The sequence below is a fragment of the Leptonotus elevatus genome, chromosome 4 (assembly GCF_054856555.1).
Source record: "Leptonotus elevatus isolate MCC_2025b chromosome 4, RoL_Lele_1.0, whole genome shotgun sequence".
In the NCBI taxonomy this organism is placed as follows: domain Eukaryota; kingdom Metazoa; phylum Chordata; class Actinopteri; order Syngnathiformes; family Syngnathidae; genus Leptonotus; species Leptonotus elevatus.
In genome coordinates, this window is record NC_141242.1 from 7,747,997 (window position 1) to 7,766,344 (window position 18,348).

Below are 18,348 nucleotides of genomic sequence, written 5' to 3' on the forward strand. Positions count from 1 at the left end.
CAAATCTGTGCGCATAAAAAGCCCCAGCGGGGAAAATGTTCCTGCTGAGATGAGTGCAAGATGTACTCATTCATGTGAATGCTGAGCCAGCTGCTTTTTTTTTTTTTTTAATCACCACATTGTGCTTACAGTTAATATGAAAAAATGCACAGGTTTTTATTGTGCGCGCTCTGTTTATAGTGGCAGGATTATAACTGGAAACCGTGGTCAAAACACTGCTGCTCTCCAAAAGGCATTGACACAAAAACTATTCCGTCAAACCCCACAGAGAAGACATTTATTTCAAATAATGCAATCCATGTAAAACTTGAAAAATTCCTATTCAAAAAAGGGCTGTAAGGAATACCACATGGTAATGGCAAAAGGCAGAATATGGAAGCTAGCCCTTCAATCAGCTGGAGAAAATTAAAATATGATTGTCATTCAGTTACAGTTCCACGAGCATAACCATAACATCAAATAAGCAATACGCCGCAAAAGAGCCAGAAGTTTACCATGCATTTACAAATAGTGCATATAGCTCATTGATGCCCTCAGTGATATGCTAGATACAGAATATCTAGGAAGACTGGGAGTGGGTGTATGACATGTGCAATATACTGTAGGTAGATTAACATTTTATGCATTATTTGATGTGCCATAAAGCCCAAAATCCACAATCAAGCTCTTGTTTCATTTCCTCTGCAATGAGTTCATTCAGTGAACAGAGTAAAACCCAGGCCGAGCCCTTTCATTAGTGGTGACGTAACAAGTGTAATCAAATGGGTCGATCCGGTAAAGACATCCAGCATCCTGAGAATTCCACTCCATCCAGTGTTTTGCACTCTATTGGCCACACGTCGCAGAGGCGAGGGCAGCGGACGCCGGAGAGGACGGACGGGATGATTTGGAGTAGCGGACAGGCACTGTGCTCAGCTTCGCCGTGGAGCCCTCTCAGATTCGTATGTGGAAAGTACTGCGCAAGGCACAACATGGGAAACGGTCACTGGAACGGTACATGCTTTAGCATTGGCGGCAGTGCTAACGTGATTAGTCCTTCATAAATGAGTAAAAGCACGTCTATGGTTAACAGAGAGGAACAGTAGCTTCATTGAGAGGCTTGTCAAATCGTTTGATTAAAAGGAGTATGTGCCGGGTCATTTCCTGTCGTTGTATTGGAGAGCAAATAAAGTATGATTGTGATTTGAAACTAACATTTTTGGGGCATCTATGCCTCTAAAGTCCAAAAGAATTACAGGTTAAGCGCTGTTTACAAAGCATCAAAAGATCAAGTTTCATTTTTCTAAAGTCTTTTTTATTTATTTTTTTATTTATTTTTTTAAACCAGTGTCAACAAATTAAGTTTAAAAGCACGAGAAAATGTTCTTTACAATAATGTTGTTTTTTCAAAATATTACTACATTTGCGTAGTGGAATATGAATTAAGCAGCAAAATACGTTTTCAAATCATGCCTTGAAGGTCCATTTTTACTTCTTGGCCTTTCAACTCAGGAGTCTCTTGCCATTTAACACCGTGTACGTTTTGTTTTTAACTCATTCACTGCCATAAATTCATAAAAAAAAAAAAGTTTAAATTGGGGCGACAGGCAATTAAATTTTTTAACTGTAATTAATCGTATGACTTCACTAGTTAACTCAAGATTAATCGCAAATTTTATATCTGTTCTAAATGTACAATGAAAAAAAATCTAGGTTTTCATACTCTTGTTAACAAAAATGGAAAAAAAATAACTAATAAAAATTAGTTTAAATTAATTTTCGACGTTTATAGCCGTCAATGGCAGCAAATTAATAAAATAAAAAGAAGAAGAAAAGATTAGAAAAAATTTGGGTCGTCTGGTGATTATAATTGTAATTAATCGCATTACTTTACTAGTTAACTCACGATTAATCACAACTTTTATATCTGTTCTAAATGTACAATAAATTAAAAAATCTAGCTTTTCATACTCTTAACAAAAGAGGAAAAAAATGTTAAACTAATAGAAATAGTTCAAATGTATTTTTGACGTTTTAAACCGTCAATGGCAGTAAACGAGTTAATATGTTAAACAAAAAATGTTTTGCTTTAATGTGTTTTAATACGTTTTTAAAGCTACTGAATTCAATTCGGAATCACTACTGCCACCTGTTGACAAAAAATGAAACTGCACACACCCTTCTTCACATACACAATGCGCACATTCGCACATTCCACATCCGCTGACAAATGGGAAATCCAAACTCGAATCCTGTCTGAAAACTAGGCCAGAGGCTTGCAGGAGTACCCATTGTGAACAGCTAAGGTGTTAATCTACTAATTAGAAGATGTTTCAGTCATAAATGGTCAAATAAAACTAAAACTCCCAAAAACCTATTAGTTTTTTAATGCCAGAGGTTACAGAAGGCTTTGATTCAGCTTCTGACCTAAAGAGGTCGCTTAAAGCAAAGTTAGTTATTACAAAAAACGGCCAGCAGGTGGCAGCAGAGTATAAGAGATCGGCCGGGCAATGTTGCAACAAGCTTTGTGAATAATGATGAAACTTGGTTATGTTCTAATGCTAAACGGATAGAAACATACTTTTTTTTTCCTGATGAAAGAAGAGACTCTAATCTTTCTTTTGGTAGGTTACATGTTTTTATAGCAATAGAACACAATATTCTGTGAGCCTTGCAAAATCAGTCAAAATCCAGTAAGACAGCCGGGAGCGAAGGTGATTGCTTCAGTGAAAATGGCTTGGAGTGAATTAATTTTAATGATATTTTGGGCCAAATTGTTACAGAGAGCAGCTTTAACTATGCTTTTTATTTTTTTACCTGTACAGCACTTTGATGTCAACTTTTAAACGTGCTATATTAATAAAGTGGTGTGGTATCTTGGGGAAGGCGGCCATTTGCCATCAACTGAAAATGACATCACAGTGCCTAAGGGCTCAGGCAATGACCAATCACGGCTCACCTGTTTTCTGGCATCGGTCATGTGACGTGTGCAAGCTGAGCCCTTGGGCACTGTGATGTCATTTTCAGTCGACAGCAAGCGGCAGTACAAGGCAAAATGGCCGCCTCCTAAGATGGATAAAAACAGGTGGATTTTCCTGCTTGATTCATATTCCACAAACTTAATATTAATCAGAATACTGTGTTTAGACTAGTTAGGGAAGTAGAACAACTGAGCACAAACAAGACCCCTCCAAGACATCACTCGTGAAGTCGGCAATTTATCACCAAGTGGCTGAATTCCACTTAATGTATTTAGTGTAAGAGGAACATACCAACACAAATAGTAAGTGTATGGAACTCCATGTATACTAGATGAATTATGACATCACAAATTATTTCACTTCCAGGATGGGAAGGCCCAACTATTTTTATTCAAGATCAATAATATGCCCATTTTAACTCATTTGCTAACAAAAACCTATAAACACGTTCTATTTTAAAATGTTCTAAGTGTCCCAAAGACGTATCCATACGTTTTTTTTTAAATGCTAGAGCATACAGAAGGCTTTGACGCAGCCTTTCAACTGCAAAGAACGGTTGAAGAAATAATAGTAATTACACAAACAGCCGGCAGGTGGCAGCAGAGCTAAAGAGATTAACCATAGCCATGTTGGGGGAAAAAAAGCTAATTTACTCACAGTTCTAAATTGATTTGTGAATAATGATGAAACTTAGCTATATTCTAATGCTAAATTGCTAATTGCTGCAAAACGGAAACAGATAGAAACATATACTTTTTTTTCCTGATGAAAGAAGAGCCTCTAATCTTTCTTTTGGTAGGTTCCATGTTTTTATAGCAATAGAACATAATATTCTGTGAGCCTTGCAAAAATCAGTCAAAATCCAGTAAAACAGCCGGAGTGAAGGGGTTAGCTTCAGTGAAAATGGCTGGGAGTGAGTGAGTTGAACTGAATGTTTAGTTGTTTGACTGACACAATAATAACGTCAACGCTACTTCCGCATCAGCATCACTTTTCACAATTTATAAACGCGGTAACGTTGATTACCTTAAGAAATCAGGAGCCCTTGATATCATATTTTCAAAATCAGCAAAGGAGAGTTTACTGTCTCCATCCAAATCAGCCTCTTCGATGGCCTTCTCGCACACGAGCTGCACCTCCTCTGGAGTCAACTCCTCCTTTGTCAGCTTGTTCAGAGTTTTTTCCAGGTCCTCTTTGCAAAGGTAATTATCCACATTGAAATCTACGAGCAGCAGACAAGGCAACATTTTCAAATCCAATCATCAGACCGATTGACCAAACAATTGAGAAATGGGTCTTTAATTACCGTATATTTTGAAGGCGTATATGGCCTTCAGTTCCCGCGGAGCCATTTCACTGAGGACTGAGAACATATCCACAAATTCATTGAAGCTGAGATTCCCCATCCCATCCTCTGAGAAAGACTCAACAATCCTGTTACGGAATGGATTTTCCTTCAGAGGAAGGTAATAACATTTATAAGAATTAATGCAATGACATGCAGTTCAGCCCATTTAGAACAATCATAGGCAGGCGAACAACACATCTGTACTACTCTTTGCGGACACTCTATATCAGAATTTGGGTCTCGGGTCTGTCTGCATGACCGGGATGTTACGTAATAATACCATTAGTGTTCTTTCCAAATGGCCGTCAGGTAGAAAAATGGAGGCATTGCTGCTGGAATGGAGCGTTTCATGGCACATTACTTTCCATGAGCTCACACAACGTGGTTAGATGTGCAAAGGGGGTGAAGATTAAAAATCAATTCTGCTTTCTGAAAAGCATAAGTATCGATCAGCTGTCTGCTTACGCGAGCGGCCGGTGACACTTTTGGCTCAGCGTGTCGCCATCCATTTAAAGTAATGCCATTCAAATGTACATTCAAAAGGGCCGAGATTCTTCCACTTACAACACAGGACGGAGACAGGTGATTTTTTGAAAGTATATTTTTACCTTTAACTCTGGCATGTTGACTATCAAGGCTAAAGGTAATTTACAATCAGGATCTTTCGTATAGTCCATTGGTACAAGATGAGGGGCCAATTCATGGTATCTCCCATGTAGCCTAGAGGGAAAAACAACAGCTTTAGTTAGGACTTAACATCTGTTTGATTGGAAATGGCAAAACACAAGTGGCTAAAATGTTACGAAAAAACGCCTGCTACGGGTTTTATGATGGAGAATTTTATCCTACAATTTCTATTTCCATTATTACCGACGGGACAAATTAAGAACAAATAAGTTGACCGGGGATCTGAAACTTAATGCAGTCAACCTTTACCAACATTAGATCACCGAGTATTTTTTTTTTTTAACAAGACACTGGTCTAAATATGGTATTCTGGTTAATATTGCTTCAGTGGAATATGAGTTAAGCAGCACAATCCAACAGTTTTTTATCAATATCAGAAGGCGGCCATTTTGCCACTTGCTGTTGAATGAAAATGACATCACAGTTACTCAGGTAACAACCAATCACATCTCAGCTTCAGAAAACAGCTGAGCTGTGATTGGTCATTGCCTGAGCAACTGTGATGTCATCTTCAGTAGACAGCAAGTGGCAAAATGGCCGCTCCCCTGAGATGGATAAAAAATGGCTGGATTTTCCTTCATAACTCATATTCCACAAATGTAATATTAATCAGAATGTCATGTTTAGACTAGTGAGCTCACATATAACATATTATTGTCAAGAAATGTTTATGGTCGACTTGCACTTTAACCAGTGTTTGATGAGAATAAAACATGGGCATGAGCTATACCTTGTAGAGGTTATAGCATACGGTCAAAGGGCTGAAAGCAGCGACCTTGTAACAATCAGTGATATCCCGTTTCTTCAGTCTAACATGGATGTGCTGTAAGCGTTTCAACTGTGGACAGAAACGAGGAGTGTTTTATGAAGGTCATAAAGTGTGAGACACCGTCACGCCCTCGGCTGATTGTCCCCGGCCCAATACTGGCCTTAGATTGAAAGTCAATTCGGTATCACAGAGGAAGATGATGTCATTCTACTAATTCAGGGCATTTGAAGACGTAAATGCATGCGATTTGGCCGGCGCGATGTCTCGCAGGCGAAATGCTCTGGGTTCAATTCTCAGCTTTCCTGTGCATAATTTGCATGTTCAGCCCTGATTTTTGCTGAGAGAAAAAAATTTCACGTTAAATGAGTAAATGAAGATGAAATTGTCCTTAATCATTTGTCAAAATGTGCCTTACGATTTATTGGCGACAGTTCAAGATGAACCTCTTGCCCTAAGTCAGTTGGGATAGGCTCCAGCTCACCCGTGACTCTAATGACAATAAGCGGTCCGTGAAATGGATGGACAGATAGATGGATGTGCCAGATATTCTAATTTATTAAAGATGTGTCCATCCCAGCATGACTTCTATTAGACTGCATTTTCTTTTTAAATGAATCATGAGCATGCTCCCGAGCACTTCAGTACATTTTTTACAAGAGGCATTTTCTCGAATTTATGGCTGTCAACAAGAGGAAGGGGAAATGAGGCTACCCAATAAATCGTCACACGCAAGCAGAAATTTTACAGCAAAGCCTGAAACCCTGTTACAGAACATTCTAGATCTTCACTGTCGTATTCTACAATTTATATCTGAGCTCATTCGTACCTGTCGAGCAAATGATGCAACTTTACTTACCGCAAGATTTCTTTGCGAGTGAAAAAAGTACAATCCTGCAATTCAAATAAACATAACAAAACGTTAAATACAAAACAACCTTTAAAAAAAAAGAAAGAACTGAAACCAAAAAAAAGTAACACGTGAATTCCCCGAAGGCCCGCCAGTCCAGGAAATTCAAATCAAGGTGTCACCTTTCTCATCAATGCCTTTACAGTTTATGTTGTCACACACGCAACAATGAGGTTGGGGAACATGATCTGGTGTTTTCTGTAGCAGACGACATGAACGCGCAGGTGTGCGCAGCAAACACATTGTCTAACATTGTGTAACAGCTGTACTGACGGGCGGGCGCCTTCGTTTACAATTCCCTTGAATGGATTTTGTCTGTCTGGACTTAGAGTGCTGGCTGGCACAGCTGAGGCCAGTTCTGGGGGGGCTATGGCTAATCAGCAAGAAAAAAAAAAAGTCTAATAAAACTAAATATGCTGAATATCCATTTTAATATGTATGCACTGAATACAATGTAATTATTGAAGATAAAAAAAGCATACAAATATTTCTTCCGCTGGCCCATGAGTTTTGAACCCTCATTCCCTATGCTAATGTCACAATTAAATTGTCCCATATACAAGAATTACACCACACTGTGTGCTACTGAGGCCCTTTAAAAAGGTAGCAGGAGTAACCAGAGAAGCTCTTGAGGACCAAACTGTCTCCACAGAGTAGAGTTTCACAGCATATCACGCTGGCTTGGCATCAATTATTAAGAATCACATGTTAGATTATTGAGGACGTTTCTCAGCCCGTTGGCCTAATCGGGTCTTTAATGGGCGAACACCTTCACATGTCGTGGAGCAATGCAATCAAAACTGTTTATCAGGATGACAGTTAAAAACCATTCAGACAGTAAATCATGAGACTAAAAATGGCAGATTTGTTCAAAGGATCTCGGCATCAGTGCAATACAGTACACAATTCTACTCTTCTGATATCTTTAATTATAATACAAAGTGTACGGCAATGAAGGAAAGCGCTCACTAACCTGGTATGCATCAAGTTGCTCGTCTGTAAAAATAGTCTGCTTGTTTCCCATGTTTATCAAGTCATTTGTTGCTTGTATGCATTCACGACACAGAGGGTCCCCAGCCTTTGCACAGTCCAATACATTTAGGGGCCGTGGAGTGAGCGTCTCCGTCGGAGGGTGAGTCCACGATGCTGCAGTGTCTCTCTCTCATGAAGTGTCATCGGTGTCGGCGGCGGCGATGTGAGCCATGGCTGCAAAATGTAGAAGCTGCATTGGAACAAATAAAAAGAATGAGAAATAAAGAGGGGGAAAAAATGAGTGTGTGTAGTGTGGCAAACCAGTGTGGTTACAAGGTCTGCAGGCTGCTTCTGCGTCGGCTCTGCTGCCCACGGGAGCCTACTTCAGCCAATGGGATGTCAGAGAAATAAATAATCAAACGGTGGTGACTTATGATTCGCCGGTGAGAGCTGTCTTAATTACTGGGCTACAATGTGGATTTATGTGTGCCCTGATACTGCTGGTTTTCCTGAAACAATTACTCACTGCTGGGATTTATTTTTTTATTCGATTTATTTTGTCTTCACTTGATGTACGAATGTGGAACCCATGCATTCTGGTAACTATGTGCTTAATTCGGCTCATTAAATCGTGTGAATGCTGAGTCAGACAAACATTCGAAATAATGATTCAATGAATAACATTTTATGTGTGGATCTCAACTGAGAAGCAAATATGCTAATGTTTTTACACATTACAATTTTTGCATTCATCCATCCATTATCTGAACCGCTTATCCTCACGAGGGTCGTTCATTATTACAAAATCGGATCTTGGCTCAAAATAAGAAAAAGTGGAATCAGTACTGGGTTAGCTTAGTCTCTTATGCGAATAAGCAAATGATACTGTCCATCTCTGTACAGGCTACTCGGTACAATATGGCTATGATTCAACCCTAACCAATAAATATAATTTTTACAGTATTTAGTGTGGGTTGAGGCAATGTTGTGCAACGTCAGATTACCGCATCTCAGTGGAGGCGGTGATGTCAGGGTACACCGATATGCCTCGAGTTTGCAAGAAGGCACTCTTATTCGGGCCTCCAGCTTCTTCTCCAGGGAGGACAGTTCCAATTTTCCAGTTTTCTGAAATGCTTAAATTGCACAAGAAGATCAAAGGCGGGATCAGGGACAGAAGAGCAATGAGCGAATACAGCAGCTCCTCTGTTTACGATAACAACATTATACCTTTGCTGACCCCTGGCAGATCCTCTTTTGACTGACTAGGGCGTGCCTCATTGTCATCAGGAATTGCCTGAAGGCCAGGAGGATAACGTTAACGTTCTAAATGTTATTTGCATTTCACGTGACAGTTGCTTATTAATACAACATTGTACATACAAATTTAAATGCAAAATTAAAGCTATTCGGCTGCAGTTTTAAAAGGCTAAGATTTTAATGTTTATTATTGTCAAATTGCTTATTACAAAAACTGATTATCTGCCATATCTGAGAAAGTCAACAGGAACCTGGCATGGTTATGTTTTTTTCACAGTTGCTGTCACAGTAGGCAAAGGTCTGATCATCACAACACATGTTAGCTGACTTTAACCAATCCGATTTAATCAATAGTAGAACAGTATGTAGGAGCATTACTAACACCAAATAGCTAATACAGGTATTTACGATTACATAAGTAATTTCTTATAGGTACATACCGCAATAATATCAATATCACAATATTCAACAGTAATACCCATATCACATAATATTGAATGTATTTCCAATATCATGCAGCCCTACAACATACTTGACAGTAGCTACATGAAGAAAATTATCTGATTTCATTTTTAAGAGACCACTTTGTCCGTGGAAAGTAACTAGTGATGAAAGGTGTGACTCACACGTCAGACGTCACCCCCTTGTCGTATACTTAAATGTACTGTTAATTTTGACAACTGTCAACTGAACACTGGCTTACAATATCAAATGTACTTTTTAGATATGTAACATCTGCCTCGTTTTTATAGAAACTTCAGCCTACTACATTATTGGCCATTATGACGGTAATAATTGTAATTGGGGAGCTGTGTAATTTTTGAGGCGGTACTACAAAGTTTCAGCACCACTAACGTAATAGAGTACGGCACGCTCTGATTTACGTACAAGTGACGTCATCATGGCCCGTGGGAGTCCGTCGCAAAACGAGTAACTCCTTTATGTGCCAACATGCCCATTGGTCTTATCTGTCACAGACTCACAGTTGTTGTGATGGAACCTGTTGCACACAAGCAACGCGTCCACATGTATCAGCGACCCCCCAGCAGTGACACTTAGCCCGAGTGAGCTACTCTCACGCCGGCCGGTCAGCAACAGAGCTGAAAAAGGTCCTCCGGCTCCCGCAGTACATTCACTTGCGTCCATTGCAGCCCAACACAACACTAATCCTAACTACACAGCAGGACACATGCCAATTTCACGATCCCCCACCATAATACCAGTCTGGCGCGATCAACTCGCTCCTTTTCTATCAAAACACGTAACTTTTGTGATCGGTTAAGTTAGCCAAGATGGACTCAAAGCGAGATAATAATAAAGAGCAAGGTAAGTTGTTACGTAGCTTGTTGCTACACCCGCCATGCTAGCCGCTAGCACATTAGTGGCTCTGGCTAGCAATAGCTACCGACCCGGTCGGTTACATAACATTTGTGTGAGTGTTCTCGTCAGAGCAGCAATTACCATTTTTGATTTAATAACCCTCCCACTTGGATCCGCGTGAATCAGACTCTCCGAGGCAGGCAGCTGTTTCGTCGCAATTACGCCCCACTAGCCGTAGCTACTTAAATATGCTAGCGCTTAATGACTGCTAGTCATTAGGCTAAATGTCAAAAACTTTATATACGGTTTCGAACGATGAACAAATAAAATCGTAGCGATTGCTGAATGATTAGTACGTAGATTTAGATGACACTATTCGTCACCGTCTGTCCCATTTCACACAATAATTGAAGCGTTTAACCGATAATTGGCGAAGGGATTGAAAATAGGAGCTGTCACATGCACTATTATGATCCATTAACCTACTGATCCTTTCGTAAGAAAGTGCATTTTCAAGCAAGGGGGTCATAAAATAGTCATGTGGAGAAAGAGTTCTAGAGAATTCTGCCAAAATGGAGCTCAGTCAAGATAATCTTAATTCATCCACTCTTCTGTGAACCTATTGTAACTCCCTTTTAAATACAAAATATGAACTAAACAAGAGTGCTGCCAGATGAGCTTTTCATACGCAGGCAAAATTGGTGGAAATATGCTATTTAGAGACGATGGCTTCAGTTCAGTTCTCCACTCGCCCCCTCTTTAAATTGAGTGGACACTCAATGCTTGCAGCGTTCTCTTCCTGCAGTGCTGACTCACAAATGATGTGCATGTGGATGCATTGCATTTAGTGCTGTGCTGTGTGTTTGTTGTTCTCAGAGGGAGAAGTCGAGAAGATAACCGCTGTGCTGCTCAAGTCTCATTCGGGAGAATTTGATTTGGAGTCCATACTTTTTCTAAAATTCAGGGGGTTAGGTAAGGTCACATTGTATTATTTTTATCCATGTAATTATATGTTTACTTGTGGGTGATGATTTGTTTAATTGTTTTGACACTTGACAGGAATACACGATCTTGGGTGTATAGGAGAGTGTATGAATTTGGAGAGACTGGACCTTTCAGGAAATAACATCGGCAATTTAGCTCCGTTGTCGTCTCTTCGGCTGCTTTGCGTTCTTAATTTGTCTGCGAATAGGATTTCCAATTTAGGTAAGTATTTTTAGGTAAAGTCATTTTCTAATTATTGCACCAACAGTGTTACCTCAAAATTCCAGTATCAGTAATGAGAAGTCAACATATTGCACCAAGGTTCCGACAAATCTCCAGTTTCACCAGAATTCTGTTTTGTCAACCTTTTGTATGTTTTTTTTTTTCTTTGGCTTTTGTTGCTCGTAGAAGGAACAGGCCTTATAGACCACAACACTGCTAAATTTCTGTGGTTATCTTATTTTACACTTGTGTGGCAATTTATGATGTTCAGAAAAACTGTCCATTTGTTTGTTCCCAGAACCTCTGCACACTTGTGACAATCTACAGAATTTAAACCTTGCTGGCAATATCATCTCCAGGTAACCAATCATTATCCCGTTTGAAAATGTTTCATTGTTTATTTGGTATTAGCAATATTAATTGGGCATTGCTTTACATTTTAATCTATGATAGCTTTTCCATTTTAAAATGTAATATTAGTTTCTATGGGATTCACTTCGTTACTGGTTTCTTCTTCAACAGTACTGAAAACCTTTTCTGCCTTCAGTCTTTGAGAAAACTAGAAAGTATTCGTCTCAACGACAACACCTATAATTATTCAAACCCAGGTGAATTTCAAATAACTTTCTCTGAAAGCAAGTAAGAGACGATATCAAACAAGCTTATGCGATCTCTTATTCCAGTGTGCAGAAACGTGTCTTATAGAACCCTCGTTCTTGAGATGTTCCCCGCAGTCAAGGTGCTCGATGGTAAGAGCTTTCTACTGCATGCAATTTATATATTTACTGTACCACATTAACAGTACGAGTCTTAGAAGTGTGGGCTTTTTAAATTGCAGGCGAGAGAGTTGTTGGACGTGGAAGCGACTTGTACCAGCTATGCAAAGACATCGATGACACCATTAAAGGTAAGACTGCAGTACAAAGTTGTTGAATGAAGGCTTTTCTCTGCGCTCAAGGTCAAATAATTTTGTTTTTTAAATCTCATGTTTTTCTTTCTATTTGGAATGGTAAGCCGCTTTATACAAGAATGGACAACTTGTTGAACATCATGATTGCAAGCCATGGGTGGAGGACACTTTCTGGGATATAAAAAGATCCAACAACGCCATCGTTGATGAAGCCTACAAACAGTTTAACGGTAAAAGTGTCTCTGTTAACATTGCATATAGTCTGCATGTGTTCGCGTAGTATTTAATGTGCTGTATATCTCCCGCTACAGATATTCTCCATGAATGCAGACTGCTAAACAACAGAGCAACTCATGCAATTTCCCAAAGTGAAAGATCGATGAGTCTGAAGAAGCAGCCGAAGCAGTATGCCATCTGAACCGAGCCTATTTGAGTGTACTGTAGTGTGTATTTATTTAATGCCAGTATTGTACATGCAGTAGTATGACTAAGTTGAGCACAAGACAGACATAGCCAGATATACATGCTGCTTTGTGGCGTCTATTAATTATTATTGATTGCACCCTATGCATTGTTTTTTGGAGGATACATTGTATGTTGAAATCAGTTTGGACGGGAGATGTCTTTACTTGCATACTGTGCATTTTGTGCCGTTTCGTAGCCTGCGTTAATGCAGAGACATATGCTGCTAAAATGTCTGATAATTCCTAGTGATTAAGAGCTTTTCCATTTTGCTGGATCATTTTGGAGCCTTCCTTTGCTGTATGCTTTTTAATTATTTATTCTTACCCATCGCGAAATGTGATTGAATGTTCATCTGTTTATACTTGTTTTATACCATAAAGATGATTGACTATACAAACAACTTGTGTGCAAAAAGGTACAGTGCTTTATATTGCTCCGGAAATCAACCATTTTAGCTTGCCAGTGGATTAGCTAGGGTTTTGCGCCACCTGCTGGTGGTTGTCATATTTATTCTTACACATGCAACGTGCCAACTGCCAAGCATCATTCATAAGCAAAATTTCTATCATTTTGCGTTATAGTGCACGTCTTTTTTTCTACCAGTTGTTCTAATTGATATACAGTACGGCACTGTATTAAAAAGTATACTAGTATACTGCATACTTTAGATATAATTTTAAAGATAAAAGCAATGACATGTAATAATGCGTACGAATAATAGGGAGATTTATTTTGGTTATATGTATTTCCCGCATTCTTCTCATATATATATATATATTTATTTATATTTATTTATTTAAATAAGGGAGAATTAAGTCACTTGATTGCACTTCCGTGTTATGCTGTCGGAAATTATGGGATCTTTCAAAATATGCTGGTCATTTTAAATAAATGTACCCACCAACGGCAATAATAACGTTACATAAGAAAATAAAAACATAAAATAAAAATGTGCTTTAACAAATCGACGAATTACCACGAGTGTATGTGTGAATTTATAATTTCGCTTTATTTTGAAAACTAAATCAAAACTCTTCTCTCTGGTGTTTATCGCGAGCTTGACTATTTGCTGCTTCTGTGCTACATCGACCTTGGTGGATACTTGCTACTAGCTAAGCATGGCGGGGAATGCGTGGAGGTCAGCGGTGAGTACGGGAAATCCGCAATCGTCTAATAATTGTTCTATTATATGTGCAACCTTTAACTCCTCAATTACACATTAGTGTCGGTTATTTCGTTGTCATACTCTGAAATTCTTCGGGAAAGACACAGTAACTATCCGGCCACTTTGTCCCCTTTTCAGGCACGCCCTTGCTGTAGGTTACTATAGCAACCCAAATCACATTTTAAACTATTAAACTTGCGTAATCTGCATTTTTTTAATGCCACACAGCCAAAGATGAACGTGACAGCTAATTGTCCGAATTACTTCCGCATCCAGGCTACAACTGTCCATGTAATGTTCCTCACCTACAGATTGTTAACCTACTCAGAAAATGGAGTTTATCGATCAGTGGCCAGGATAAAATCAAGGCAAAGGAAGTAAGTTAATCTTAGTTCTGTATTAAGCAGTGTACAGTATTACTTGTACGAAGGAGAAAATCGAGCTAGTAGCTTCCCATTTGCTAGTAATATCAATACTAGCAAGTGGTTGTTTGTTGGGCCACGTTATACTGATTAAAAAATACTGAAGCTAGTAGTCGGTTTCGAGCTTTTTGTATACCCTATTGACAAAAGATTGGTGTTAAATTTGTTAGGCAGGCATCTCCCTTTCTTTTTTTATTTTTGTCCAATGAATTTATAGCAATGATATGTGTGATTATGTACATTAGATTTTTTTATACTGAGCACAATATACATACTTACTAGCGGGTATTTTATTGATAGTCTTTGACACGCTGTGGCATTTGAGGATTTGTATACTTGACCAAACATCTAATGTATGTTTTGCTTGACAGGTACAGCATGTGGCGGGAGCCTTGAGGAAAGAGACCAAGACATTCTCTCGTGGGGTATGTCCTGTAGAATGACAGTATTTGTAAGTGTCATTAATACGACACTTTCCTTATACCTGCCTTTCAGATGCAAACTGTTACTTTGATTCCCGGCGATGGAATTGGACCGGAGATCTCCACTGCCGTCATGAAGATATTTGAAGCAGCTCAGGTTAATACTGAAGAATCACTCGATTAAGTACTATCACTGCTTACGACAATTATTCTTATAAATGATGTGTTTTAAAACAGGCACCTATCCAGTGGGAGGAGAGAAATGTTACAGCCATTAAAGGCCCTGGGGGCAAGTGGGTGATTCCTCCAGATGCCAAAGAATCAATGGACAGGAACAAAATGGGTCTGAAGGGTAAGATAGCGTTAATAATGATTACTTTACCATTGCTGGTCACACATATAAGCGGATAAAATGCAATTAGGCTGAATTTACACAGAACTTCTTTTGTCGACAGGTCCTTTGAAGACACCAATTGCTGCAGGTCATCCCTCTATGAATCTTCTCCTGAGGAAAACCTTTGACCTCTACTCCAACGTGCGCCCTTGTGTTTCCATCGAGGGCTACAAGACGCCCTACACGGATGTGAACCTCGTCACCATCAGAGAGAACACAGAGGGCGAATACAGTGGGATTGAACATGTGGTAATTACCTTGAAAAAAGTGGATTTGAATTTGGCCCTTTTGAAACTACTTCTTCCTACGTTGAATTCAAGAAAAGACACTTGCTTTTTTTACTTCATTGTGATTGCTGAATGAGTGCACATTTGCAGATTGTTGATGGAGTCGTGCAGAGCATTAAACTCATTACAGAGCAAGCCAGCCAACGCATTGCAGAGTACGCATTTGAATATGCAAGAAATAATAAGAGGACCAGTGTTACTGCTGTTCATAAGGCTAACATTATGTAAGTCACACGCAATACGAATAACTACATATTTAATTTGCATTGCGCATTTTATGTGATAATCAATTTGTTGTCCTCTGTTATTATATACCAGGCGCATGTCAGACGGGCTCTTCCTCCGAAAATGCAGAGAGGCCGCCGAAAGGAATAAAGATATCAAATTTACCGAGATGTATTTGGATACCGTATGCCTCAACGTAAGAGCCCTAAACCTTTTTTTTTTTCCTCCAATAGTTGTCTTTTATTTTTCTGAACCACCAACCTTATTTACAGATGGTGCAGGATCCTACACAGTTTGATATTCTTGTGATGCCAAATTTGTATGGGGACATTTTGAGGTAAGAAAATACACAATTTTCAATGCGTCGCTGTAAAATACAAAGAAAATGGCATCACAGCGCCTAAGTGCTCGGGTAACAACCTATCACGACTCGCCTATATTCTGGAATTGGTCATGTGACATTTGTAAGACGAGCCCTTGGGCACTGTGATGTCATTGCCAGTCGACAGCAGGTGGCGAAATGGCCGCCCCTGAGATGGATTAAAAAACGGTTGTTACTGTTACTGTTTACCTTCAGTGATCTTTGTGCTGGACTTATTGGAGGTCTCGGAGTGACCCCCAGTGGAAACATCGGCACCAATGGTGTTGCCATTTTTGAGTCTGTATGTTCTCTCTTATTCTCTTCACACATTTTTTTTTAAAGGTGATTTCAAAGATGATGAGATTTTTTTTTTCCCAGGTTCATGGAACTGCCCCAGATATAGCAGGCAAGGACATGGCTAACCCCACCGCCTTACTGCTCAGTGCGGTCATGATGCTGCGCCACATGGGCCTGCACGACCACGCGCAGAGGATCGAGACCGCCTGTTTCGACACCATCCGGGACAAAAAGGTAAACGCCGGCCTTTTGCACAGGTTTGACATCATCTTCACATGTAACGACCCTTTTGTTGTTGTTGTCGTCGTCGCAGGTGCTCACCGGAGACCTCGGAGGGAAGTCAAAGTGCTCCGAATTCACAGAAGCAATATGTCAACGAGTGCGAGATCTCTAATAGTACTGGTTTAGCGGTTGCCTCACTTTCTTTTTTGCTTACATTTGAAACCAAAACATAATTTAATCTATCTCAGGATTTGCAGTCCTGAATGTCTTCTTTATTTGCACCTAGCAGTTTCTACAAAGAGACTTTGTGTTCAATCTGTATTTTATTGGGCTTGAAGGAAGTACAAAGAGGACTATTATTATGATATTGGTGTGTGTATAACTGCTATAGTTTATATCCTACTATTGAACTATACTTGAATTAAAGTCACAAGTTATTATTCTTAATCTGAAAATAAATATGTTTAGATTATTTAATACGGTTGATATCAGGACAGGAAATATGGAAAGGTTTGTTAATTTTTTATTTTTTTTGCAGCTTTGTGTCATTATGAATGTACATCATAAATGCTAACATGACATCAGAAATGTTTTGACTATATTCTGTGAGTTGATTAAATGTGTTTTATGTCTTATGCCTCTTCAGCTGCTAAAGTGACTGGTTACTGGTTGTGTACAATATATGTCAACATTGTACATCAATTTTATGCCCACAAGAATAAACAGTCAGTGTCGTGACTTGATAGGTGCTGTTGATGTGGATGATTCAGTGATTAAAATAGGGACACCAACTGACAGCATCAGCTTGCATTTGTTGATCAGGGTGTCATCGGGATGTCACAAACATATTTCCATGTACTGTTACCGCTTTCTGAAAAAATAAACACTGTAGTGTGAGCTTATACGGTATTCTGGGTCTGTAATGTGAATGAGCGATTCGAAGTTATCTAAAGTGCTGTTCTTTTGTTTTCATTTGGCAAAACTGAACCAAAATTCAATTTTCCACAGGCTGTCGATCATTTTGGCTGTCGATCATTTTGGCTGTCAAGTTTGATTGGATAATATTTGTACATTTTAAGAATACCATCCCACTGAATTTCTTGAGCTGATTTTTTTTCTTTAAAATTATTAATCACTAGCTACATTTGTGGTTGGATATCTTATTTTTCCCTAACATGAGAGATCATTTGTTTTGCTTCATTTCCAGAGTGACAGAAACTGGCATACTCTGTTTATCACTCAAATTGCAACTGACTAAGGTTATTTGCAGTGTTGCAAGGTTTAACTTGCAGGTCCTATCATTTTTAACGTCATGCCGTTTATTTTATGTTTGTTCATCCGGCATCTTTCTATGCATGTTTGTGTAAAGTGACAGCAGAAAGTAGGCCTACTCGGTGTTAAAATACTGATACATGCCTTTAAAAAATATATAAATACTGTTAAATAAAAATTGAGGTACAGATTAAACTCTTGTACTTTAGTAAAATAAATAAAGTCGACTTTGAACTGTACTTGTATACAGAAAAAATACAGTCAAATACATCAATGGACGTAATGCAAATACTTCTTTACACGATGAAAACAAACGTAAGGAGTAGCAAGTATTATACAACTGTCTGTTTAGGAAGTAAAGGCATTAATCATAAAACAATTACTCAAGTAGGCCTACGGGTTAGTGGAGAATCTATGAAGTCTTCAATGCACGTCTATTTTTTTATCATAAAGCATTGATAACATGTACGTGTGCATCAT

At 39.0% G+C, this 18,348-nt stretch overlaps 3 protein-coding genes across 10 annotated transcripts; 2 read left to right on the top strand and 1 right to left on the bottom strand.

Annotated features, from left to right (window-relative positions):
• Window positions 1-246: 246 nt before the first annotated feature.
• On the bottom strand, window positions 247-10,585 carry cib2 (calcium and integrin binding family member 2). Of its 7 annotated transcripts, none has more exons than XR_015094558.1 (10): window positions 10,362-10,585; window positions 8,871-8,937; window positions 8,648-8,776; window positions 7,645-7,893; window positions 6,621-6,655; window positions 4,917-5,028; window positions 4,267-4,414; window positions 3,987-4,182; window positions 2,939-3,045; window positions 247-955 (listed from the first exon to the last, which is right to left on the bottom strand). XR_015094558.1 is itself a non-coding variant. In XM_086073143.1 (6 exons), exons 1-6 carry the CDS (start codon window positions 7,693-7,695, stop codon window positions 934-936), a joined length of 564 nt encoding a protein of 187 aa, XP_085929269.1. In that variant the 5' UTR covers window positions 7,696-7,970; the 3' UTR covers window positions 247-933. The 7 variants fall into 7 exon arrangements, 1 of the variants encoding a protein (XP_085929269.1); XR_015094560.1 differs by lacking the exon at window positions 10,362-10,585 and adding an exon at window positions 9,884-10,314; XR_015094559.1 differs by lacking the exon at window positions 10,362-10,585 and adding an exon at window positions 9,789-10,314.
• Window positions 9,951-13,474, top strand: lrrc61 (leucine rich repeat containing 61). Its single transcript, XM_086073141.1, has 9 exons — window positions 9,951-10,226; window positions 11,097-11,192; window positions 11,280-11,426; window positions 11,725-11,785; window positions 11,949-12,034; window positions 12,110-12,175; window positions 12,265-12,333; window positions 12,441-12,566; window positions 12,648-13,474. The coding sequence occupies exons 1-9, from the start codon at window positions 10,193-10,195 to the stop codon at window positions 12,752-12,754; spliced, it is 792 nt and encodes a 263-aa protein (XP_085929267.1). The 5' UTR covers window positions 9,951-10,192; the 3' UTR covers window positions 12,755-13,474.
• Window positions 13,475-13,834: 360 nt separating this feature from the next.
• On the top strand, window positions 13,835-17,498 carry idh3a (isocitrate dehydrogenase (NAD(+)) 3 catalytic subunit alpha). Of its 2 annotated transcripts, XM_086073139.1 has the most exons (12): window positions 13,851-13,946; window positions 14,278-14,343; window positions 14,760-14,813; window positions 14,884-14,967; window positions 15,048-15,162; window positions 15,266-15,453; window positions 15,582-15,715; window positions 15,810-15,912; window positions 15,989-16,053; window positions 16,294-16,378; window positions 16,456-16,608; window positions 16,688-17,498. In XM_086073139.1, exons 1-12 carry the CDS (start codon window positions 13,920-13,922, stop codon window positions 16,766-16,768), a joined length of 1,155 nt encoding a protein of 384 aa, XP_085929265.1. In that variant the 5' UTR covers window positions 13,851-13,919; the 3' UTR covers window positions 16,769-17,498. The 2 variants fall into 2 exon arrangements, with proteins under 2 accessions (XP_085929266.1, XP_085929265.1); XM_086073140.1 differs by lacking the exon at window positions 14,278-14,343 and having other exon boundaries at window positions 13,835-13,946.
• The last annotated feature ends 850 nt before the right edge of the window (window positions 17,499-18,348 follow it).

Bases quoted from the DNA above. Each gene is read 5' to 3' on its own strand.
- cib2 (XM_086073143.1), bottom strand. From the start codon at position 7,695: ATGGGAAACAAGCAGACTATTTTTACAGACGAGCAACTTGATGCATAC. The intron at 6,656-7,644 runs GTTAGTGAGCGC...TTTGAATTGCAG, and splicing joins AGCAACTTGATGCATACCAG to GATTGTACTTTTTTCACTCG. The intron at 4,415-4,916 runs GTAAAAATATAC...CTTCCTCTGAAG, and splicing joins TCAACATGCCAGAGTTAAAG to GAAAATCCATTCCGTAACAG.
- lrrc61 (XM_086073141.1), top strand. From the start codon at position 10,193: ATGGACTCAAAGCGAGATAATAATAAAGAGCAAG. The intron at 11,193-11,279 runs GTAAGGTCACAT...GACACTTGACAG, and splicing joins TCTAAAATTCAGGGGGTTAG to GAATACACGATCTTGGGTGT. The intron at 12,334-12,440 runs GTAAGACTGCAG...TGGAATGGTAAG, and splicing joins CATCGATGACACCATTAAAG to CCGCTTTATACAAGAATGGA.
- idh3a (XM_086073139.1), top strand. From the start codon at position 13,920: ATGGCGGGGAATGCGTGGAGGTCAGCG. The intron at 15,454-15,581 runs GTAATTACCTTG...GCACATTTGCAG, and splicing joins ACAGTGGGATTGAACATGTG to ATTGTTGATGGAGTCGTGCA. The intron at 15,716-15,809 runs GTAAGTCACACG...ATTATATACCAG, and splicing joins GTTCATAAGGCTAACATTAT to GCGCATGTCAGACGGGCTCT.